The 26023-nt window shown below is 49.0% G+C and overlaps 1 protein-coding gene across 4 annotated transcripts in view; it reads right to left on the bottom strand.

Moving 5' to 3' along the window:
* LOC146660012 (sodium bicarbonate cotransporter 3-like) overlaps positions 1-24777 on the bottom strand; it is a 34379-nt gene extending 9602 nt beyond the window's left edge. Inside the window, exons 1-7 of one of the 4 annotated variants that reach the window (XM_085424009.1) lie at positions 24567-24777; positions 7076-7157; positions 5798-5938; positions 5582-5720; positions 5037-5197; positions 4438-4626; positions 258-373 (exon numbers count right to left, since the gene is read on the bottom strand). In XM_085424009.1, the coding sequence (XP_085280135.1) occupies positions 258-373; positions 4438-4626; positions 5037-5197; positions 5582-5720; positions 5798-5938; positions 7076-7157; positions 24567-24608 (870 nt within the window). In that variant the 5' untranslated portion in view covers positions 24609-24777. Of the gene's footprint in view, positions 1-257; positions 374-4437; positions 4627-5036; positions 5198-5581; positions 5721-5797; positions 5939-7075; positions 7158-11489; positions 11795-24566 lie in introns of those variants that run through there. The other 3 variants (XM_085424007.1, XM_085424008.1, XM_085424010.1) reach the window with 3 other exon arrangements.
* Positions 24778-26023: the final 1246 nt, after the last annotated feature.

Raw genomic sequence — 26023 nt, 5'->3', positions numbered from 1 at the left:
CGGAGCAGCGTCAGGGTGGAGCCTCCTACACCCACCAGCCCACAGCTCAGGGATGTTTCAGTCCCATCTGAACACCAGCTGATGTGTGAGGCTTCATGTAGCTGGCAGGGGTCAGAGGTCACAGTGGTGCAGCTCTGACCTCTCATCATTAAAGCATCTCTCACCTCCCTGAAGCTCCAAACATTGGAAAGCTGCAGGGAGCAGCAGCCGACCTATAAACCACCCAACCTGCGTGTGAGGCGGAGCCCCGCGTTTACCTTGCTGAAGTCCACCGTGCTGTTCTCCCGGCTGCCGCTGCCGCCGTTGCCGCGACTCTCGGCGTTTTTGTTGTCGTCGAGGTTTCCGGGGGCCGACTGAGGCGACGCCAGCAGACCTGCAGAGCCACAAAGACCACAGAGTCACACGCAACATCTGCAGCAGCTGTCTGCAAACACACAGCCGTGTTACTGACACACGTGACATCACCGCCTCCTGACCCGCGGAGTTCAGTCTCAGAATGCGATTCCTGCTCGCTCACGCTGAAGCCGAGCGCGGTGCGGGCAGTGACGCGGTTTCCTCGGTTACATCATTGTTAGTTGGTGCGCAGCACGCCTGTGGTCACAGAGCGCCGCGCAGCAGAGTCTCGGCTCCACGAACGCGGTCAGCACAAATCAGCTTCACGTCAGCTTTTCACGCTTCAGCACCTGAACAGAGTGATGAGTCGGTGGTCAGGTGATCGAGCGTCAGCGAGTTTTGATTCTTTCACGGATCATTAATGAACAGGAAGTGCCGGGAGTCACTCGAGCGTCCAGAGTTCTCTGCCGCAGAAACACCGCGACGCAGCAGAGAAAACAAGCCGACCTGCTGGGATGCATTTTAATAAATCATCCACTTGCCCCTGGACCTGCATGCCTCTGCCCCCTCCAGCCTGTGTTGACTGTCTGCGGGACGTTAAAGCCTGGCTGTGGCATAATGTTCGCACCCCAAATGAAAATAAAACAGAAATGACAGCTTTAGAGGCGACAGCCCTCTGAGCCAGCCGGCCCTCTCGCACTGTCAGGAACACTGGAGTATGTTTGGATAGCTCCCTCAAATTAGAGAAGCACTAGTTTCTATCAGTAGGGCGGCTCGATTATGGCAAAAATGATCATCACGATTATTTTCACTGACATTGAGATCTCGATTATTTGACGATATTTATTTAATAACAATGTGTTGAATAATGACTTTTAAAAAATAATATAAAATAGTGCAAATGTTTGCAATATAAAAATAAATGAAAAATATAAACATCTGTGTTTCGTGAACTTTGCAGTGTTGCTCTGTGGTGCAGCTACACCGTAGCAAAGTTCACACACTGTGTCCACTTGATCCACGTCTGACTGAACCTGTAATGTTTCCACACCACTGAAGGTTTTTACCTCTTTTCAACCAGCGGCCGTCACTCTCCTCTCCAAATAACTTCTGCTGAGCTTCCCTCTTAATTGTTGTGACGCGTGTTCGAAACGCAGAGAGGTGCGCTCGATTTGCCACACGGAGCAGCGCGAGAGTAAAGCACGAGGGAGGGGCTAATAATCGGCTCAGTCATCTTTAATAATCGTTGAAAGCCCAGATCGTAATGAGATTAAAATTCGATTAACTGAGCAGCCCTAGCATCAGCTACACCAAAGTGCCAAAGCAAAGCGCCACGTCCCACTGAAAGACTTTTCCCCGCTCTCAGCACTTCTGGACTGGCCTCCCACTCTCTCCTTCAGCAGTCGCTTCAAAATGCTGCTGCGCGCCTCTGAACCGGCATCAGAAGGTACGATCACATCACTGCAGTCCCAGCTAGCTTACACTGGCTCCCCGTTAAATACGGGATTGATTTTAATTTCTCTTGCACACTTTTAAAATTTGAAATAACCTGGCGCCTAGCTACCTAACTGATCTCCTCCACTCGTACAACGCCAGGAGAGCACTAAGATCGAGCTGCTGATCGATGGTCTTCTAAGATGTGCTATAGCAATAAACTTTCATTTGACCGCGCTTCTGACGGCGACACAGACGGTGAACAAGTTTACAATACAAGGAAACATGTAGTTTTTGGTGGGTTTTGTTTTTTTGTGTAGTAGGACCACAAAAGTTCAGACGTCCTGATTTCCAGATCTTTAATGTTTCATAAAGGAGGGAAATGGACTCAGATCGGACCCGAGCCGCCTGTCAGAGCGAGGGAAACAAACAGGAAACAAACATGCAGACTCTAAGTCGCTGCAGCTAACAGCTAACAGCCTGCTAATGATAGGCAGCCGCCTGATTCCTTTCTGATTGGCTGAAAACAACATCTGAGGCGCTTCACGTGTGACCAGAGGCCGGTTTGTTAACTCCAGCAGAGGCTAAAGGAGACCGAGGATCCAGAGGACGCTGCCATTCAACCTTCACCTGTTAAAAAAGTTTGTTAACAGAAAAACTCGAACGAGACTGGATGTGAACACAAACCCAGGCTCGGACAGGCGGCTGTACGACACTGCAGGTCCAACATTCACGCAGCTCAGTCTCCAACAGACGGACGGCAGCAAAATAAACCAAAAACATGCAAAATAACCCCGCCCCCAAATAAGCTGCCAGTCTGCCAACATTCGTCCAATCATCCGCCTCCAGCTTCATCAGCACGTTAGCGGGCATGCTTCAGTGTCAGAGCGTGGAAACGGCCGGAGGAAAGCCGTGCCGTATTTGCCTGTTTGGGGAACCACGTCGTCTTCATCTCCCAGGTGGAACACCTCCTCCTCCTCCTCTTCTGGGGGGTGCACCACCACGGAGCCCATGGAGCAACGACGGAGGAGAGAGAGACGAGAGGAGGACAGACCCTCCCCTGAGGAGGAAGAGGAGGAGAAAGATCATGATGATGAAGAAGGAAACACCAAGCCAGCGTGCATGGATCAGTGAGTTAGGACGCACGTCACACCAACATCGGCCTTCTAAAGCTAAACCTTCCTCCACCAATCACGAAGCTCCGCCTTTTCTTTACGCCTACCATCAAATCCAAGACATCTGGATCGGTCCGGGACCAATTCAATTCAGTTTGATTTACACAGCAGCAAAACCTCAGGGCGCGTTTTATTAGAACCAAGTCCTGCTAGTCCTGAACGAGCCACAGCAGCTTCATGCAGAGCGGTCTGTGCCGGTTCTCGGTTGTGCCGGTTCTCGGTTGTCCCGGTCGTCCGAAGTGCTCAAGCGGAGGGCAGCCGGGCGACTTCTGGGTTCTGGACGATGTTTCGCCTCCATCTGAGGGCGTCTCAGGTATCGCACCTGTACAGGGGTGGTCACTTTGTAGGCGGTAGGACATTTGGGCGTCGCTGCCTCACCCTCCCATCGTGTCAGTTGGACACAGAAGTCGTCCGGCTGCCTCCGGACCCGAGGGACAGTCACCAAGCTAGGATGAACCTGGCGCTTTCAGCCTGTTTGAAAAGTTTAAGAAGCAAACACTTTCTGTCTTTTAGTTACAGTCTTTGTTCAGGTAAAGGCAGCAGGAGGGTCACCCTCGCTCTAACTACCCGTCTGCAGTGAACACGCCAATTACTGAATGTTTACTCCATCACATGCAGGAAGAGCTGCTGTAACTGGGCATCAGCCCACTCAGTCCACTGTGGTGGAGAGCAGAGGAAACACACCGAGCCGGGAGCGTCGTGCTGGAGGCGATGACCTCGTGAAGCTGATTACAGCTGCAGTCAAAGTCTGACCCTGAGCTCTGCTCTGATGTCTTCAGCTTTATAAACTGTAGGAAAGAGTCAATCTGAAGAAAAGCTCCTGAACGAACGAGCAAACGGTAAAAGCTGCAGCTGATCGGTCACGTAGGTCACACGCACGTCAGACGGCTCAGCGCCTGCAGACGGCGTTCGGCCCGAGCAGCATTAAAACATTCCTCTCTCACAAACAGGATCCAGGAGTGCGGATATGAAAACGCCGACTTCGCTCATGCTGTTAGCTGGTTATTAGCTCAGCGAGTCAGCGGGTCCGGCCAGGTCAGGGAGTCCCGGTCAATAATAAACAGGGTGAGGTCACAGCAGCTCAGGTACGGGCAGGTGAGAAACCAACCGGAGCCATCACTCATCACAATCACTCAAAAACCACGGCAACGGCACCATGCAGCAATACGAGACCCGTCGTCTTGTCACCCCTTTACCTCGACCAATCAGGACGGACAGACTCTACATTCTGCCCGACAACAGAGACAAAGAACTATGAAAGAAAACAGTGCATTACTTAGTAAAGAACTCGTAAACCTACCGCCACGCTGGTTTGCAGCGTGCCACCGACCCGCTGAGGTCATTTAGACCCCCCCCCGGTTTTTAAACAGTGCAGAACTAAACCCTGCAGAGCCCGAGCAGTGCCAGAGGTCAGGAGGGGTCAACCTGAACTGGCCTCCTGCAGCTCGTCTCCTGACCTGCAGGTGCGAGGATGACAAGAGCGCTGCGGTCTCACCGTTGCGTTCCAGTAAGTTTGGCTCCGAGTATTTCTTGCCTATGTCGGCAAAGGATCGGACCAGCGGGATGCGGTTGCTCAGCTTCTTCTCATTCTGATGGTGGTGGCGCCTCAGCATGGCCTCCCTCACCTTCTCCTGCGCGCCCTCCTCCAGCTGACCGGACGCCAGCATGCTGTCAATCACCATGTCTGCGAGGAAGGAGGACAAGAGGTCAGCTGATGGACACAAACGCACTGCAGGTTTATGTTCTGAGGAGGAAATGAAAGGCGTGCAGCAGAATCATTTATCAAACGCCTTCGCAGCAGCCTTTCACTTCCTCTTCTCTCTGAAACAAGACGTCAGAACTCGCCCTGAATACCAACTTTCTAGAGATTGGCTGATGCCTGGAAGCCTGCTGAGGGGCAGCTTATACCAGCAGGAGGAAACCAGAGAGCTGCGCTTTCATCGTGGCGCTCTTCGTCTCCAGCAGCTGATCCAAACTAGATTTAGAGCTCAAGTGTGGTTTTAGCACGTTCCGACCTCCTCTAGATTTAAACACAAAGGTCGTTTTTGGAGCAGCGTATCGAGTGATGGGACGAGTTCCCGACGGCGCTCTGACCTGCGATCTCCTCGATGGAGCCGGCTCTCATGTCGAGCAGCACGGTGCCGTTCAGGATGCAGGAGCGCAGCTCGAACAGGCTGTGCAGTGACAGCGTCGCCACGTAGGGTTTGCTCCAGCGCTCGCCGCCGTCCTCAACGTCCTCCTCAAACTTCAGCCACCTGAACAAACACACACACAGCCGAGTGTTGACATTTGAAGAACGCCAGGCGTCTGATTCGTGCTAATGCTATAATGCTACACTAATGTGGGCTGATCCACTTTGCTCTGCTGAGTAAATAAGTTAATCTGAAGGTTTCCAAACCACACGACTCGGCCCGCCTTCATCGGTTTCCTCTCAAATCCAGTGAGGCTCGTCTTCCTCGTCCTCACAGCGCTCTGCAGAGTCTGGATTAGAGAGGAAACCTCTTTAACCCGAGTCAGAAACGCTGAACAAACCAGGCCTCGCCCCTGCACGGCGGGAGGATCGCTCCTCACAGCTCTGCAGCGTTATTGGAAAGATTAACGTCTGAACGCAAAGCAGAGAAAGAGCATAAGCGCCCTGCCTGGCCGTCTCCTTCCACTCCTGCATGGCTCCGTCTTTGAAGGCGAGCTCATCCAGCTCGGTGAACAGGTCGTGGGGGATGTGCTCCTCGTCGTCGTCCTCGGTGCCGAGGATGAACTGGACCCTCTGAGACGGCGTGTCTGCGGGGACACAAACGCTTCAGCACGCCGCCGTCCTACAGCTGGCCCGTGTTTGTTTATCCTCGTTCAAACCTGACCGTATGACGGCGACTCTCGCCCGTCCTCCCGATCCGAGCGCTCTCTGCGCTTCCTGTGATGTCGATGTCCGCGGTGACGGTGTCTTCTCCGGCTCTGGCGGCCCAGCGGAACGTGCACGCCAACGTACACCGCCCTGTGACCTGACGGAGAGAAGCAGAGGGGTCACATGAGTTTGTTCTACACCTCCAGTGATAACAGAACGCTGGAAACAAACACGTGAGGGAAACACTGAAGGCGCTGCTAACACGGGAGGCGTGCTGCACAGCTCGCACTGCACGCTCCGTTTCTCCTTACCTCAGTAACGTTCATCGGATTTTCTCTGGCTGCGTGTCGACCTCTCACTCAGTTGTTTGTTTAAAACAGGACTGTAATAAACTAGTAATAACATGGAAACAACCTACAGCGTCTAACGAGATGTGAACTGAAGCTCCGTTTGAGTTAAAGATGCTTCTTGTAATTACCGTGACCTCACTATTCGTGTTTCCCTGCAGGGCCTTTCAGAGGTTTCCGGGAGGCTCGGGACTCAAACTGCACGGTTGTTGGAAATCGTTTGATTTGATGCCGTTTTTGGCAAATTGTGCACAAAAATAATTATTTTTGTTTTTTCCTGCAGTTTATAAAAATTGCTGCATCTCAAAAATGAAACTAAGAAGACAAAATCCATTTCCTGCGGTTTGAAACTATTTCATGCAACGTTTTGCATTTACAGTTTTGAGGGATTCACCTCTGAAATATCTGTAAAAACAGTTTCTGTAGTTAATTGCACCGTTTTGCAGTTCACGTAGCTTCTGTGGACTTCATGCACACACATGATGAAACTCTGGGATATAACGGTTGCACTGATGGCACTACGGCAGGTACAAACATACAGAGAAGCTGGGCTTCAAAGGGTTAACGACTTAGCTGAAAATGACAGGAGCTGCAGCACAAGCACCACACGGGGGTTCGTACGTGCCTTAGTTCCTCTTTCTGAACACGCCACCTCACAATAAGAGCTGAGGTCACGTGAGTCACACTCCATGTTTGGCGTGTACACGTCACGAGATTTCATTTCCACTTTTTCTGCAGAAATGACGTCGACACACTGCAGACTGTTTACGGCTGTTTCCAAGTTTGACATAATTCTTTCTGAAATATTTTAAATCATCATTTTCTCGAGCCTCAGGCTGTGTGTGTGTGTGTGTGTGTGTAAATGCGGGCTGAGTCATTTTGTTACTGTGTGTTTGACTGTAAACACACACTGAGGCACCTTTGTGTGTGTCGGTGTATAAACTCACTCTCCAGTTCCTCTTTCTCAAAGTTGGTGTAAAGGGTGGAGCTGGTCTTGCCCTGGTCCAGCACGGCCTCCTCATCGTTCCCCTGCAGAACACACACAGACCCACAGGTGACCTGAGAGTGGGTTTAAATGAGTGTTTATCAAACTCATTTTCCAACTCTGTGTAAACACGGTCGCGTCTGCCTCAAAACAACGGCGAGGCTTTGGAGACAGACCGTGAGTGACGTGAGGACGGCTGCTGAGGTCACGGCGTGTTAGTTGGCACCGGGAGGCCGGCAGAGTCATCGCAATCACAGCGTCTGCAGCTTTAAACACCGACACGCCTCCACCAAAATCGGCTGCAGATTACGCCTCGCCACTCAAATCAATCACCAAACAATGTCACAGTGAACGGGCAGGAAGTTACTGTCAGCCAAGGAGTCTGGCTCCGCCCACAGCTGATGGGAATGCGTTACTAACTGTACAACAGGAAGTGGAGCAACAGCTGGACATCAGTAGGGTGAGATGGAGACAAACACAAAACAAAAAAAACCAGGAAAGAAGAGGACGCGTACCCGCGTACGCTAAACTGAGCGTGCTCCACTAACCATAATGACCTATGTCAACCGCCCCGAGAGAGAGACACACACACAAGTTTGATGTTGGTGTGTCAAACAGGAAGTGCAGCTCCACACTGGCTGCTTTTTAACAACCAGCTGTCTGTTTGCAGAGCAGCACATCACACACACGCACGCACGCACGCACGCGCACGCACACGCACGCACGCACGCACACGCACACACACACACACACACACACACACAGTCATAAAAGCAGCAGCTGCTTGAGTTCGACCTCTTTGGAAAACGTTCCCGCTCAGCAGCATCTCTCCGTCTGCACGTCGGAGCTCCTGACACTCACCCCGAGCTGATCTCAGGTATACGAGCTCCGCTGAGCCGTCTGTGTGAGGTTGGGCTCATTTTGGCCTCCCAACAATCATTCCTGCTGCAAAGCTCGCACTTCTGTCTCACGCTGCCTTTGGCAGAAAGCTTAAACTCGCCCTTCAGTTCAGCTTGTTCATCCCAATAATGATGAAGAATCTCTGAAGCGAGCACGTGCTCGCAGAGCGAGCCAGGAGACCGAAGGAAACCCTGCAGGTGACCTTCCCCACAGCTCACGACCCGGCAGAGTCCTCACCACGGCGGGTCGATGCACGCCCGCATCACTGTGGATCTGTTACATCACTCATCGACACAGAGACCTTCCTCTGTTTAATGAACCGACCCAGAGACACTCAGACCGCAGACGCTTCAAAACACCGCCGAGTTCTGTCAGTGATTAATCGTCACTAGCGAACGATCACACAGTTTGACAGTTAGCCCCGCCCCTCCTCATCACGTCTGAGAACAGCGAAGCTGCGCCTCTGTAGTTTCACAGACAGGTCTGGGCACGCTGCAGACTCCTAGAATAAAGTTGAAGATCGTTTGTCTCTCATGTGCCTGCATTTGTGTGTGCGTGGAGACACAGCTGAGTCATGAAAAAAAAGAAGGAAGATGAAGAAGATGAAGCTGAGCTGGTGAGAGGCCCCGAGAGTTTCTACAGACAGGACGAGCCAGCAGGTGCGAGGTAGCGAGTCAGCTGACCTCTGCCCATTTACGTCAGCTGCAGTCTCTCATGTGTTTGCTCTGATGGGTGGATGCTAACGTCCTGCCTCTCACTGACCTGCTGTCACTGTGAGGCCGGCAAGTGACAACAAAGATGGCCGCTCTCCAACGGTTTATCGTTTAAACTCGGAGCGAACGCTTCAGATCCCTAAGAGTGCTCCATCACAGCCGTGCCATTACTGTACAGATATGATCGTACAGCATATGATGCTCATGATATCGTTGCAGCTATAGCAACAACACACATCGACATTCAGAAACACAACAAGCCCGAACATGTCTGAGAGTAAGAGCCAGGTGTCGTCACTTTGGGCTGAGAAACAGAGGACGAGTTACTGATAACAGGAAGACCAACGTCGTCGCAGGTGTGACATCTCATGTCAGGACCAGTGTTACTATGGTTACTGCTCAAGGGTTAGCTGTTTAGTTACATTGTTACTTTAAATTTCCCGGGAAAACAACAATTTGGTTACTTTAGTGGTTACGTCGGAGCTCTGCTGTCAGTGGATACGACGCGGCAGCGCGGTCAGGGGCGCGGCAGCGCGGTCAGGGACGCGGCAGCGCGGTCAGGGACGCGGCAGCGCGGTCAGGGGCGCACCGATCCTGCCTGCTGGAGCAGGACGTTGCCAAAAACATTCAGCCATAAAAATCATCAGCAGGCTTTCTTAGATGTCATGCTGATACCTCTACATCACAGGGATGAACTTAGACGTCAGTAAAATGTTTGTGTTTATTTATAGTAAGAGCTGGACGCCCCGCAGGAACAGATCTGAGGCGCTGACAGACCCAAACATACGAGGAGGAGGAGCCTCCCAAGCCTGATGTGGTGAAAGCGTACACGCCTGCAGCTCTCGGTCCAAATAAGCTGCAAGTGCCTGAGAGCAGAGCGACAGATCCATCCGGTTCAGCAGGGTTAAAGATAGATCGCACACACACACACGGGTTCCCGTTTCCTGTCATTACAAACACTGTTAGCGCACGCTGCCAATGCCACATCGGCCCACAGGAAGCGCACACACGTGGACTCTTCTTCTCTTTCACAACATCTGAGAAGCTACGAAACTCTCAGAGATGCTTCTGGGAAGTGAACCGAGGGGGGGGGGGGGGGGGGGGGGGGGGGTGTGCAAAGTTGACCTCAGCTGACAAATATACACTCGCCGGCCACATTATTAGTTACACTATACTCGTGCTCCTCAGAGACTGGTCCACGTCAATATGACATCATCGCACAGCTGTTGCAACATCCATCAGCTGGCCTGATCAGAGTTTGGTGAAGTTGTGTGTTATCCTGCTGGAAGCAGCCAATCAGAAGACGCTGGTCCGCAAGTTTAAATGATGCTCCGTTTGTATCGTGGGGCTCACCGCGACCCACCACGCCACCGGCCTGCACCACTGATGCTGTGGTTGTACGTACAAGTGTTGTATAAGAGCCGGTTCAGTTACCGTGGTGATGTACAACATCCGAACATCACAGCACAAAGATTCAGACCAGGAGAGCTTCAAGTCACCTTTATCACTTTGAACTTCAGCAGGTCGGCTTGTGCTGCCTTGTGATTGGCCGATTAGAAATTTGCGTTAAAGAACAGTTCAACCGCTGTACCTAATAAACTGTCCTGTGTGTAAGAGTGAAAGGACTTTCTACTAATTTACACTAAACTTAAAGGAAGGAAAAGACGAGGCTCCCTTCTTTCCTCACCGAGCACACACACTGAAAACACAGCCGCCGCTTCCAGCTGCGGCGTCCAGACTCAAACTAAACTCGATCGCCCGGCCCTCGGTGGAAATCAGCACTGCAGAGACCTGGAGAAGACGGCCAGGTCTGACCTTCTGACCTCAGAGATGAACTCTGGATCCTGGACACCGGAGCGGAGCAATACACAAACTTTCACTTCAAGGCTTGTAAAAATATAAATTGTCCCCGAAGGATCGAGAACATCGCTCACACTTCAAGATCGGCTTTCAGCTTTAGAGAGCGAGGCAGTACGAAACATCCAGCGCGTCATTCCCCACGAGCATGACCTCTTACCTTTGACTGCGTCACTTCTGTGTGGGGCTTCACGTGCGCAGCAGCCACGAGGGGTCAGAGTTACAAACCGACATGTGGTAACCTCAGCTGGGTCCATCATTGCAGTCTGACTGCACTTGTGCGCCTCACACAAAGACGGGGAAACATTACGAGAGCCGGCGCTTACGCAGCTTTTCTTCTGTTCTGTAGCTCAGCTACACGGCGAGAGACGCCCACGTCACCAGACGAGGGCGAGATCAGGAGAGATCTGCTTCCTGAGGATGGATCCTGTCCACCGACGGCTCGAGCTGAAGGTGAGCCGGTACCTGTGAGCGGATACCGTGCAAAACAGATGTGGCCAGATGTTGCAACGCAGCAGACACCCGCCGCTCTCGAGGTGCACCTGTGGCTGCGTTTAGATGCAGAGCAGTCGGCCGGTCGCCGATGCAGCGGCCGGTGGACTCTAAACATCAGAGCGGAGTCTGGGCTACGATCGACACTGCGTGTGTGCAGAGGCAGGATGTTGCCATTTGTGTTGTCGCTGTTGCACACACGCTTTCAGCTCTTTTCCTGTTAAACTCATTTCCTTCAACGCTGCGCGACCAACAGACACATGGAAACCACTAACGCTCGTCACCTTTGCTCAGAGCTCAGTCACAACCACGAACAGCCGACCAAAGGAGAAGCTGCCCGACTATCAACATCAGAAACCCACTTTTCAATCTGATGACGTGAAACAGAAACTGCTTCTATAAGCAGATACATACCAGAGACATGGCCCGGGCCACCCTCTGACTGGCAATGTCTCCCCAGAAGTCTCCCATAGCTGCTCAGTCCAAAAACACAGACTCCTCAGGGTCAAAGAAATCCTGCCACACGAGAGAAAAACTGTGGTGGAAGTGTCCCACAGAGCTGTGAAAATCAAATCCACCAGGTCTGTACGTCTGCAGCTCGAACACAGCGTGGATGTGCGAGTGTCCCCGGGACAGTAAGTGAATCCAGACAGCGAGCTGCCAGCAGAGCCTCGGATACGATTCAAGTATTTATAGCAGAGCTGTTGCTTCACTGAGCGAGCAGCCAGCCTGGAAGTCTGCAAACACAGCAAGAAAAAAAAAAAAAAAAACACTGAAAAAAAAGGAGGCGGGGCATCTGCTGACAGAGGCGTCATCCACATTTCTGAGCAGGAAAAAAAGGCAAACAGAGCGAGAGCAAACTGAAACTGCTGACCTGAAACCGGCCTCAGCCGCCCCGTTTTCCACCCCGACACGTCCGTACCCGCAGTGTTTACTTTCCAGGTCAGAGGTCACACACACGAGACTCCTTTATAGTCACAGATGTTCAAATCAACATGAAATGAACCAAATAAGATGATTACGCCTCTAATGATTCACCTCCTGTACTTACTGCTGTACGCTTACTGACGCCTGTAATTACGTTTTACTTCTTTAAAGTTGCCACTTCCCATTTTTTATTTCCATATTATTTTATTGTCTAGCGCATTTATTTCCTTATGTATTTATGATTTGTTTATTTAATGAATTTACATGACAAGTCGTTATGTTACAAACTCCTCATAGTTGAAACAACCGCCTCAGGTCACTGCTGTGAAGCTGCACAAATAACAAACATATTCAATTCAATACATCGTTACTGAAAAGATAAACACATATACATCCCCATTTATTCAATTATATAAAGAGGTGCAAGTTGAAACTAGTTCTTGTTAGTTTAGGCAGTTTGTCACAAAGTCCACAGTGCAGGCTGTTGGCTGCTGCCAGTCACAATGCAAACTTTAAGCCTTTAAGCAGGCGAGTTAGAAAATACAGGGACAAGCTGGGAATCGTCCACAGCATTGCGGCCTTTCCGGTGTGGCAGATAAATACAACAACCGAGACAAACACTGTGGGGTTTTGTAAATATAATAATAAACGCAAATTTGCTGTGTGATTGTGTAACTTTATTAGCAGCGTCCTCCGCTCAGCCCCTTAATGCTCTCAGGTCGCTATGGCAACACATAAATATTTCTTTCAAAATAAGACGCACAACTACAACACGGGAGAGACCCAGGGAGACCGAGCACACGATTAAAACCCTGAAAACCATAAAATTTCACGACCGAGTCTCAACTCTCACGGCCCGGACCATGACCCGGGGGTTGGGGACAGCTGATCCACAGAGACCCAACAGTTGGTATCAGGCTGTACACATGTTTAACGTGGGGCCTGAGCCCGCTGGAGCCCCTGCTGGATGCTGGGGGAAGTGCAGGGTGTGGTGCTTCTGACAAAACTCTGATTTACTGTCTCAGCCTAATGCTCAGAGTCTCGTTCGGTCCAGCATTTCTCCCTCTGTCGTCCCAGTTTTTGGGCTCCACCAGTCCACTGTCTGTGTGAGGAAGCTTTTCAAATGAGTTCCTCTCAAACTAAAAGCAGCTGCCTGTAGGGCAGAGACGACATGCATGGGAGGAAACCCTCTGTGGCGAGACGAGCCGTGGGGTCAGCTGACGATCCTTTACTGACCTTAAAAGACGAGCGTGAGCTGCTGAGAGGAGCACGGCAGCAGGGAAGCTGGTCACTGCGTTTAAGGCCGAGAAGTGAGGAAGTCAGGAAAGTCTGTTTCCATTTCACATGTGGAGTTTCTCTGCTCTGGTCACGTGGCCGAGTCGGCCACTTGTGGTTGTCAGAGGCCAGATGAGTGCATTGTGGAGGAAATGTAAAAGCTCCTTGGTCATGTGTTGATGTGTTCATGCAGCAGCTTGTTCTCGGTTCTCATTAGAATTCCTGAGCTGAGTGGAAAAGAACTGGTGTGGCCTCAGAGGCACGTACGCAGTATCGCTCCATTTATTGTTTTCAGATGCAAAACTCCAGGCTGAATGCCGTCCCGGTGGTGAAACGGGACGCTGTCCATGCTGAGAAACACGAGACGGCTTCATTTACTCTTTCCAGCGCTGCCGATTCTCCCTGCGAGCAAATCGAATTTACCCACCCCGACTCTCCCACAGGGACTCCCAGGTCAGGAGAATCGGCTTCCTGCATCACCGAGATTAAAAAGCAACCGTAGAGCGAGGTCAAAGGTCGGAAGACAACAGGAGGAACGGCAAACGGTCCCATGGGACTCGGATTACTTAAGGAGAGACGAGCTGCGCTGGCACAAAGGAACAGAGCAGGTCAGGTGGTTCAAATCTGCCCTTAAGGCCCCACAGCAGCGGCGCTGAGCAGCATGTGGAAATACACATACATGTACGTGCTACAAACACCCACATGAAGAACGGTGGCAGATATTTGTCCTTCAAACTGGGACCATGACTTTTTGGGGTCTTAAACTGGGACTTTGTTCAATCGGAGCTGCAGTTCCTCTGACGTCCACCTGAGGCGCCGTCACAAAGAGCAGGTTTAAGCGCTTTTATTTAAACAGGCTTTCTGCTGATTTTATTGAATCATTATTTATTTACGTTAAAAAAATACCTGTTTATTTTATTATGTCTTATTGTATCTTTATATTGGAGATCATGACATTTAATGTTCTTGTATCAGTTTTGGTTTCTACAGCTGATAACGGCCAGCCGCCGCTTCCTGGCTGCTAAGAACCCGTCATTAACCAAGCAGCAGGATGAAAAATAATACGGCAAAAGTATGAAAGAAGGGAACATGGAGCGAATGTTCTTTTATGCATGAAAACATTTAAGTTTGAAGCTCAAGCTCCACAACCTGCTGCAGGCTTCAGCTATGATTCCAGCAAAGAGAGAAAGAAAGAGGAAGTGCAACAGGGAGGAAGAATGTTTTTGGAAATCTTTGCAATGAAAATATAATGACACACACACACACACACACACACACACACACACGACTCCCCTGAGACCAGAGAGAGTCTGTGCTGATGCTGCCATATTAGGAGAACCAGCAGGGAGGAAAAACATCTGGACTGCAGCAGCATTTACTAAACACATCAGCAACTGTGGGAAAATTCACACCACACACACACACACACACACACAGTGTACCTTGTGTTTAAACTGTGTGCTGATGCCCCACCGCAGCTTTCTGATTGGCTAATTTCACAGCTAGTGAGTCTATTATTGACCGTGGTCTGGGCTCACCCAGTGTGTGTGTGTGTGTGTGTGTGTGTGTGTGTGTGTGTGTGTGGGGCTGCCAAAGGAGGCTGATTTAGACAGAAAGTACTCTGAAAGGGAAGTACTCCGTTCAGATCAAAGTACTTGAGAGGGCCAATCAGAAAGCAGCAGCATGACATCACTCACATTAGGAAGCCCAGAGTTTAGCATTATTGCCAGAAGTGCCATATTTGGAAACAGAGGGGGGAGGGGCAAGCTATCAGCTAATGCTAATTAGCATCCACAGACAAGATAACGGCCGATTAGAGCTCAGTAAAAATAAATCAAGTAGAATTTCACCAGAACTGAAGCGTGTTAGCACAGCGACCTCATAGCAGCCATTTCATTGGTCACATTAGGGCTGGGCGATATGACCCAAAATTCATATCTCGATATTTTTTAGCTGGATGGAGATATAAGATATATATCTCGATATATTTTTTTTTAAGCCATAAAGTAAGAACAAAAAGAGAGTTCTTAGTCAAAGCTGTGTCCCAGATGTCACACAGGCACTTTTATTAACATACAGCACAGATGTACATGAAAAATTACTCAAAATTAAATTATGAGCATTCATTAAATAATCATGCTCCATAAATAAAAGAAAACAAGGTTGTTTTTGTGCTAAACAAAGAGCTCACAATTGTGCAGTCAAAATGTAAACTAAAAGACGCTGAGCGTAATAACAAAGACAGACAGATTTCACAGCAGCTCTGTTCCCAAGTTTTACTGCGTGACTGACAGCCTGGAGTTTGAAATCCGCTTCATAACCACGTCTCTTACAGGTGCCATTTATGGTCCTTATACACACACAGTACGGTAATATTACGTTGAAGCACAGTACGTATCACTCCGCGAAGCTCTTCGGTAGCCGTAATGCGCCGACAATCTATCAAGCGGTGCAGCTCCGTAGCTTACCAAAGTCGTACTCAAACATTTGTGACAGATTGCTGAGCGCCGTGTACCACATAAAATCGGTTCGCGGCCATCAAGCACAACCAGAATTCATACATAAGGCGCGCTATCAACTTTTGAGAGAATGAAAGGATTTTAGGGTTAGCGCGGTTAGCTCGTTAGCATGTTTAGCTCGTTAGCACGTTGACGCCGTCCAGCCCCACGCATGGGGCGATGCGCAGTAACTCGTTAACGGAGATTTGCCGTGTCCGTCTTGTCGCTGCCTGCACGTGAAGCGATGGGGTAGGAGGGGGAGTTGTGTTCAGTGAAGGCGAGGCGGAGTAACGTTGCGTAGAGACAAAAGTGGACGAAAGAGAGGCAAACTTGCGGCTCCACAACTATAATTATAACGTAACATAGACTATATCGATATAAAGGATATTGTCACATCTTATATCTCGTATAAAAATATATCGATATGTTTTAAAAACTCGATATATCGCCCAGCTCTAGGTCACATTAGGTCAATAAAGGCTCCAACAGCACAAACCTGGTCCACAGGTGCAGTCCAAAGTTAGCCGAAGTGAAGCCAAGCAGCCAGCTAGCAGCTACAGCCACCTGTGTCAGCATCCACCTGTCAGTCAAAAAGGCCACGCCCCTAACAATACAAACTACAAGCCTTAATACGTATTTGACCTTGTTTTTAATGAGGGGGGCTTTAAGAGGGTAAAACTGATGATGCTGGCGTTCCTCACGCCAAGCCTGCAACTGATAAAACGTCCTGAGTGAAGAGCTCGCACAGATTTGTGAAGGCTAAAATGATGGTTTGAACCTTGTTGTTTGGTGCAACAGCAGGTATTCAGTTACCAGGATGCGGAGACGATCCTGAATAAAAGGCTTTGTTCCCCAAAGATCAAATGCTTCCCATTCACATTCAAACTTGTGGCCACCGATGCATCGTTGCACGCGACTGCTGACGTCAGCACGCAGCGGTTCGCTCTGTTAACTTTCAGACACCATCAGGCGCCATGGCAGAACAAAGCCTCAGTGAGTCCGAGGAGGAGGAGTGGCCCCCGCAGTGCGGAAATGTGACATGATTGTGTTATGGCGGCATGTGTGTCTGCCTGTGAGGGATGACCAAGGCTGGACCTCCATTCTTCTGTTTCAATGTGGCTTCTATAACAGGAAGTCAGAAAGAAACAGACGAACGTGACGCTCGACCGTGATGTGGGAATAATGAGAATAACGAGTTCCCAGCTGGGATCGTTCCTGCAAACGCCTCCTCAGAGTCAGGACAGCAGATCGCAGCTTCACAGCTCACTGAGCTCAGCCAGACGCTGCCCCCTGCTGGTGGGTTTGTGCAGATAAATACGATTGTTGAATCGCTTTATGACATCATGATGCATCGTTTTCATCTCCTTCGACCATCTAAGACAACGGTGTGATCACCTGATGTCTGGAAAACGCCGCTCACTCTTATTTTGAAGGTTCAGTCGCTGCCTTCCTGTTATAGTGATTATAGTTTATTTCTCTCTTTCGTTTTGACCTTTGGTTTTTAAGTCAGTTTAGTCTCCGGGGTGGATTCTCTTGTTTCAGTCCTTACAGCCAGGCTGCTGCAGCGCAGTGTTCAGTTTGAGTTTCCTGTGAGCTGCAGGGGGCGCTCTAGCTAGAACATGACAAGGGTGGAGAACTGATAGGCAGGGTTTTAATAGTTTTGCAATTTTCTCTAGTTTTTATTTTTATTTAGTTTTGACTTCAGATTTTCAATTTTATATCAGTTTTAATTAGTTTTTACCAATTGTTTGCTAGTTTAGTTTATAGTTTTTTGAAAATCCTTAGTTTCAGTATAGTTTTGATTAGTTTCAGTTATAGTTTTAGTTGTTTGCAATAATTAAGTGCAACAAAATCCCAGTTTCATCATATCAGTCATGCTCTTCTGCTCATCCTTGGGTATGTTGCTATTCCAGCTACCAGACCCTGCACAGGTCGCCTGTCTGTCGCAGGGCTAACACGCAGAGACAGACAACTCACATTCCCACCTATGGGTTCTTTAAATAAATAAATAAATAAATAAAGGCAGATGAACAACCATTGATACCAGGCAACTATAAAATGTATATCTTGGCCCCAATGAGACTATTAACTCTTGCAGCACCGGGTGTTCGTAATTTTGGTTCAAGTGAATTGATAAACTCTTTGAAGGCAATTGACTCACACAGTTGTGTAGATATCCCCGTCCTGTTGTCTCGGGATGCATCACGCTGCCTTGCCTGGGTTAGCTTCTGTTTCTGGGATGAGGGTTGAGTGTGCTCCCTTCTCAAGCTAAGCTAGGTTAGCCTTCTTGTGTGAGCTTTTCAAGTGCACTTTAAGGTTTGTGGGATTTTTCCCCTTTAGAAATGTCCCTCATAATTTGTCTCTTTCCACTACAAGACACTTGCTTTATCCAAAACACAGTCATATTCAAAGTAATCCCAAATTGGACTCTGGCGCTTTCTCCCGACTTTTCCTGACATGATTCTGCGCGTGGGCGGAGCAGCGACACAAACGACTCGACTAACGTGCTGCCACCTGCTGGCATAATGAGACACAGCAAGAAAAATCTGGAAACTAAACTTCATTTTCACCCTCGACTATTGTATGACACGCACACATCAGTGAAAACTAAACACATTTTTGCTATAAATTCAGTTAATTTTAGTTAGTTTTGTGAACACTCATTACAGTTTTAGTTAGTTTTCCTTTTTTGTTTTTATTTTTATTTCCGTTAACGAAAATGTTTTTTCACTTCTAGTTTTCGTTATTTCGTTAGTTTTTGTTAACGATAATAACCTTGCTGATAGGCGGAGCTCATGAGAGGAGCAGGTGAGGCAGCTGATCCATGCACCGCTGTTAAACAACGGGGAAACTATATTTAACCCTTTAAAGCCGGTCGGAGCAGCACGCTCCGTTTTGCGTAACTATTTTTAAATCCCGTAGCTCTGCAACCACGTAAGCTAGCGCAATCATTTGTTTTGCATATGAAACTGGAGGAGTTGTACTTACATCTGATGCCATCAGCTTGTCCTCGGTCACAGTTTCCTTCCACATATAGCTTTACAAAAACTGCATAAAAGCACTTGCAGCAACAAATACATAATATTCCAGAAACACGCTTTGCCAATCCGATCAGCTGTTTGTAACACTTCCTACATCCATCAGCGAACTATCGCATGTCCGCCATGACCTGCCCGAAACCGGAAGTGATGTCATTTTGCGGAAATGTAGTTTTTTACCATCGTGGCCTTATGAGCCTATACTGGTGTTTTTAAAAGTTATGTTTGACTTTATGACTTTCTGTGTCATTTCTGGGATGCTGAGGACTCATATTGCACTGCTGGAAATAGTTTATTTTGATGCATTTGCTGTTTTTTTTGCAAATTTGCACTATAATATTTATTTTCGTTTTTCCTGCAGTGTATAAAAATTGGTGTATTTCAAAAATAAAACTATGAAGACACGTAAAATAAATTTCCTGTGGTGGGAAACTAGTTTGTGCAACTTTTTTGTATTTACAGTTTTGAGGGACAAGCCTCTAAAATTTCTGTAACTAGAAATATATGTTAAAAAAACGATTTTCAATATTTTTGTAGTTTATTGCACTTTTTTGCATTTTATGTAATTACTATGCACTTAATGCAGACATATTATTAAAATTTAGGCTGTAATGGTTGTATTGATGTATAGCAACTTGAAATGCTCCAAAAATGTCTCCACAGCATGTAAAAATATAATATAAGCTCTGGTGGACTTGGTTCTATGGTCGGTCTTAAAGGGTTAAGATACATGCATGTACAAATTCCAGAATTGTTTAGCAAAGAAAACAAAGAAGTAAAGAGGTAGCATCATGTTTTAGTTGTTTTAGCTGGTGTAGTTACAGCTGAACGTGTTGAGGAATGAAATGCGACACATCTGCTGCTCCCACATCTCCAAAGCTTTAAACTCACCCTCGCTCCCGGCCTGAGGAGGCAGCGCGTCTCACAGTGAAACGATCAGAAATGCGAGCAGGAAAACACGCCCACGTGGAGGCAAATCAGCAGCAGCTTCCTCCTACACGACCCGGCTCGAGGCCACACGGACGCCGTTCCTCCAATCAGAGCTGCCACTGAACCATCAGGACTGTAATTAGGGGGCGACGCACCACCACCTGAGCCCCGAACGCCACTTAATTACCCAGGATGCCTCTCTCTGCACGCTTCACATCTGGAAATGAGTTCCAGCAATTTCTGTGAAATCAGAACAGGCAGGAGCAGAGGTTCGGATGGTCGACCTCCACCAGCTACACCTCTCCACCCGCCTCCCTCTCATTCACACACGAATGACTGCTTCTGACTTTCATCCCCGTTCTCTCCGGCGCAGACCTCCACCTCTCCGGGCTTCTGCTCCACCTGCTCTCTACTCTCCCAGCGTCCTCATCCACAGAGAGTCCTGTCTGTCACCAAATCCCAGCCCTCGTCCGTCACTCCTACTCCACACCTCACCGCTGTCGTCACACACTTTGTGCACCACCCTCCACACTGCTGCTCCCTGATCCTCCGTCCCTCTTTCATGTTCATCATCAGTTACTACTCTTCATCCTCTTCATTAATTATCACACCTGTCCAGTAAAGTCACCAGAATTTATTTCACACCAACCAGCTCAGACTGAGATGCATCACCTGATATCATCAAAGGTTATCGGTCACAACCTGAATACTCTGGATTATATTCCACGCTGTGAGCACCACGTTTCCTCCACAAAACCAAACCTCCAAACGTTTCGTAGATCAAGAGTAAAAGCGTTCGTCTCTGGCGGTTTATCTAATCGGCACAAATTTGTATTTCTTATTTCACAAGATGGAAATAATCTAAAGCAAACATGAGACTTTCTTCAGCCTCCTGGAAAGACACGTTTATGTGGCCGATAACGCGGCACTGACACGGTGGCGCCACATTTCTATTAAAGCACGGAGGATTTACAGTCTGTGTGGCACCACAGCTGCATCAGCAGCACCCCGTCTGCAGCGACTTCACCTCCAACAACCTCCAACCAACACTCCCCGTACGGTCTGTGCGCCTGTGTGAGCGAGGCCTACACCCACCTCCACGTCGCAGACTTTCCTCTTTCCTTTGAGGGCTTCTTCTCCACGCAGCATAAAATTGAAGTGAGTCAGTCTGCATCAGTGCATCTATAGTAATACAGGAAACTCCCTGCAGACGGAGTTTCCTGCCGGGTTTCGCTCTAACTGCCCACCGGAGAGCGTGGAGCCTCCCGAGGACGAGTCTGCTGATGTCAGCACGAGTCCCTCAGGTGCACCATGACCTAGTTAGGAGGAAAATCTTTGGAGCGTGATTCTCTCCAGTCGCTAACCTGCTGCCTCCCTACGACGTCCAGCCGCCCAAATGTAAGACGAGTGCCGGCGATTCAGAGCGAGTCTGCGCTCACGCGTGAACGACCAACTTTCTCTGTGTGACGGTAAACACGGGCAGAAATCACAGCGCAGCCTTTCTCTCGCAGCTATGTGGACACCTGCAACAAAAGCTGCAAGCCGACACCTGAACGCCATCACCGCCACCGCGGAAAGAAACAGCTCAGGGAAATCTGACCTGCCAGGAGTTCACACGTACACAGCACCTCAGCCTTTCAGGCCCCACTGTGAACACCGACTGTGGCTCATACGTGGAGCAGCTGTGGCTCAGGCGCAGGTCTGGCCCCACCTGTGTGGACCTGCTGCTGCTCTGGATCAAAGAGTCGAATATCACCGAGCCAGACGCCTTCACTTCCTCCTCCATCTGCACCAACGATAACCTGCTCCATGGGAGCGCCGCGGCCGCCACACGGCCTTCGCATTGTTCACAGCTGAGGCCCATTACAATGAAGTTGCACCTCGGCTTCCCCGGAGCCTCCACAGACAGGAAGTCAGCAGCACATTAAACACGAATCACATCTGCTGAGACAAAGACGCGCACAAACACCGGAGGTCGAGGGTACAAACCTGCAGGTTCACCAGGAGAGGCTTTATGAGCCGTGACGCAGCGTTTCATGTTTAAATCTGCAGCTCAGTTTGACTCCCGCTCTGCAGGTGAGGGCTTCTTAGTCTGGACCTCTTTATCTTCAGGCCCGTTTCTTTTCTTGCAGCTTTGTATGACTCAGTTACAGAGGACTCGCCTCTTTCTTCGTCACACGGGTCCAGGAGCAGAAACGTCGGAGCTCTTATTGGGAGTTTGGCCGTGTTTGATGCGAACATCCAGCACTGGAACAGGAGCCACGAGACAGGGCGGAGGGAAGTGGAGAAAGGTGCTCGTTCATTAGTTACCTGAAGCTAACACTGGAGCACACGCTACTCAACACAGAGCTTTTTCACACTCGTGAATATTTGGTGCAAACTTGGCGTGCAGTTTTGCAAGAACCTCAACAAAACTTCAGAACGTGACCAAGACGCCACCGGGACTTCTGATGACTGACAAGCAGCTTTGATATCTTTCACAGTCAGTTTCAGGAGAAACAACACGACTTGTGCGTTTGACACGAATCCTCTGTGTGTGCACCGCGAGCCTGCCACAGCTCCCACAGAGACCCATTATAACACAGCACGGGGTGTCCTGCTGCTGTACACATGTGAAGCACATCGTATGCTCAGTTCAGTCACACGCCAGACATCGAGATATCTGCCCGACTCTTCTCTACCAGCGAGACTAAAGCTCCTCGGTGAAGCACAGCATCGTCTCAGAGCGGCGACACGATGAACCCTAGTGGATCAAAGTGTTCTGGTCGGTGGACACTTGGCTGAAAACATGTTAGAAACGGGGATACCGCCGGCCCGAGAAGCACTGGGCTGGAGTAACCTGACGTCACGCAGGGCTGAGCTGCTTTATCACATGAGACCTGAAAGCTGATCTGGGTCGCAGGCAGGTGAGCCCGAAGGTTTAAGAGGCACTGCAGCAGCTGGATCCTCTCATGGAGCAGGAACGTGCACTGGAACGACGTGCACATGGTGCTACAGAGCAAACTGACCCGTCGTGACGACTGAAGAAGTCTTTCTCCTGCTCTGTTAGATGTGCTGACAGAGCAGCTTACGTACGTCCTGCTGATGTTGACCCCGACAGCCCTGATTGGTCAGATGGGCCTCGTCGCACAAAACAAGTTTATCGAACCGTTACTCTACCTGCATTTGGAGTTTAGACAAAATTCATGGTCGTTTACACAGAAAGTGTTTTAGTTGCAGCACAGTCTGCACACATGGCAGCAAAAATATACTTGAATGCACAACAACAAATTAAATAAAAGTGGGACTGTTTGCTTACAGGACTCAGCCGCTCTTCAGCTGTAAATGGTTTAAATGGCTCTGTGCTGTGAGGGTTGAATGACATACCTCTCAGCGTTTATGAAACCTGACTCTGTTTATACACTACAGAGCTCTGAGAGACCATCTGTCCCAGATGTTTTATCCAGCTGAACAGGACATAAAAACTTGTACGTGAATCATCAAAGTGTTCTCCAGCATGTCTGCAAACAACAAGTCACCACAAAGTCCATTTGTCCTGCAGTGAGTGTTTTTAATGCATCACATGCATGAAATATTGCACAGCGAAGTTGCTGCAGGATTCATAACAGAATAAAAGAAATCTGACCCTCCATTGTGGCACCTGCAGTCCAGTCACACACCAGACTCATTCAACATGAGACGAGCCCGAAGAGGCAAGCTGTCAGAAAACTCTAAACACCTGAAACAACAGCACGAGCTGAGAGTTGACGCCTGGCTGTTTGATGAGTCTGGAGCATCCTTTCCACACAGACAGACAGCAGGGTCCATCGGTGACGTGTTCAGTTAAACACCCTGCTTCAGGTTCTGTCTCCATGGTAACAGCAGGGCAGCATCCAGCCCTCCTGAGCAGGATGCTCCAAGCCAAGAAAGTCCAGCCTCACTATGAAGTCCACTCCACAGAGAGCGGTCACGGCGCAGCATCGCTATAGTGTCCTCCAAACGAAACGTGAATCACGCCACACACAGACACTCATCTCCACGCGGCCTGCTGACTGTACCACAGGAGGGAGGTAAGCCTGTCCTGCCCGGGCCTCACGCGGTATGAATGAACTGACAGGTCCTGACGGCTTCATTCCTAAAATCAACGTTTTTTATCCACATATAACTGATGGGGTGGGCAGCCTACGCCAAAGTCTATAGGAAAAACGGCTAATTTTACCCGGTGCGATCGGCAGCAATCAAACACAGTGCACGCACGCACAGTAGACACGTGCCCCTCTTTCCTAAATGCACTCTCCAGTCGCCATGAAAGGATAAGTTTGATTATCGAGAAGGACATTTTAATCTTGTTTAAAGGAGTAAAAACTGCACATTTCGGGTTTGGAGATGGTGGGAAGAGAGACCGACAAGCCGGAAGAAGAAGGGGGAGAGTAAAGAAAGTAAAGCCCGTGTGTGGATGTGATGCACGCCGAATTTAAGCTCACTTCGTCACAGATAAATTCACCCTTCTGTGTTACTGCAGCGGCTTCACAGACCTGCCTGGAGCATGTTCGCGTATAATTAGCCTATTTTTGAATGCAGTTTGGCCCAACGCGCATCATTACTTCACTTCCTGGCAGCAGCGTGGTCCCTAAAAAACAAAAGCGGTCGGCTGCCAGCCTTTTGTCTGCGGCCGGGTGAGCGGCCTCCCCGGGGACAACCGGGGACTGGTGAGGCGGCCCGGAGGCTTCCCTGACAGTGGACACCATGTTGGGTCCAGAACTTCTCCGCGGGCTGCGAGCCGTCCGAGCCCGCGGAGGAGGCGCTAGCCGCCGGCTAACAGGTACTCTTCAGGGGGAACTTACAGATGTGAGGAGCGGTCTCATCTGTTCGCGCTCTTCCTCCATTTCCAGCGCAGGCTCCTCTTCCTTTCACCCGCGAGCTGCTGGATCATCCGAGTTTAGAGTGTAGCCGCCGGCTCCCGGTCCTTCTCCGCCTCCTTCTTCTTTATTCTTAAGGCTTCTCCGCCGCCACTACTTTACGTCTGCCTGGAATATATTAACTCCAGCTGTAAGTCCCGCCCCTTTTTGACTGGCAGTTCCGCTTTCCAATGACGTGGCGGCGGTGGTTTTACTACCACCAATCGGCGAGCGGGAGCGTGCAGTGGGCGGAGTCGTGCCGGTAACAAAGCGTGAGCGTTCCCTTCAGTTTGTTGGTTTTAACGAAAACTTTCCGACGAATCCGGTAAAAACAAGCAGCGAAGAAAGCGGACTAGTCCGCGCAGTTTTACCTTCATTTAAACCGGTAATCGTAAAGTCTCAGAGGGAAAGCCTGCGCTGTGCACCCGCTGTACCTCCGACCTGCCGAAATGATAAATACTATTAAATATAAAACACGATATCAATGACAGTATAACAGAATTATAAATAATAAACAGCATGTAATAACAGTTCGTCGTACAGACCTCTGCTGATGAATATTAATATTTCCTATACTTTATTACACGTTAGCGGAGTTTTTGAGCTGTGGTCGTTCAAGGGAAAGGTCAGAATGCTTCTCCTTCCTAACTCTGATTTAACCAATATTAATATTTATAAACGCTGCTCACTGCTGCGCATACGCAGCAGTATGTATGCATGTATGTATGTATGCATGCATGCATGTATACATGTATGCATGCATGCATGTATACATGCATGCATACGCAGCAGTATGTATGCATGTATGTATGTATGCATGCATGCATGTATGCATGCATGCATGTATACATGTATGCATGCATGCATGTATACATGTATGCATGTTTAAAGCAGATTCTGACAGAAGCGTTTAAAGATGTTTTCAGAGGAATCAGGAAAGTCCAAAGAGCTCCCATAAAAACGTCAACATCCAGCTGTGTCTCATTCAAAGGCTGTTTTTGTGCGTCAGGTCTGTGTTTGCATAAAGTCTGCTCTCGTACTCTGTTATTTCACATTTTCAGTAACAACAACAAAAAAATCTGGTTTGGAATAAGAAGGACAAACAAGTCAAATTCATTAATCAGAGGGTTTTGTTATAGTGTAAATTAATTTTATGTCTTCTGCTCTTGTGTCTTTGTCGTTTTGTTCCCCATAAACACGTAATCAGGAACAAGCTCCACATAACGACAGTCAGCTCTGATATTCATGCACAATCATTCAAAATGTTTCAGACAGGGAAGACAAATAAAATTACTACACAAAAACATTCAATTGTAAAATAATATAAAATACATGTTTGAGTAAACAAAATAGCGTCTCTTAATTAATCTGTAGAACGTGCAAACAAACTGGTGATTTCCTGC

The sequence above is a fragment of the Rhamphochromis longiceps genome, linkage group LG11 (assembly GCF_057381845.1).
Source record: "Rhamphochromis longiceps isolate RC_006_pf linkage group LG11, R_longiceps_female_GT1.1, whole genome shotgun sequence".
NCBI classification, from domain to species: Eukaryota; Metazoa; Chordata; class Actinopteri; order Cichliformes; family Cichlidae; genus Rhamphochromis; species Rhamphochromis longiceps.
This window is presented reverse-complemented; position numbering and strand designations above follow the sequence as displayed.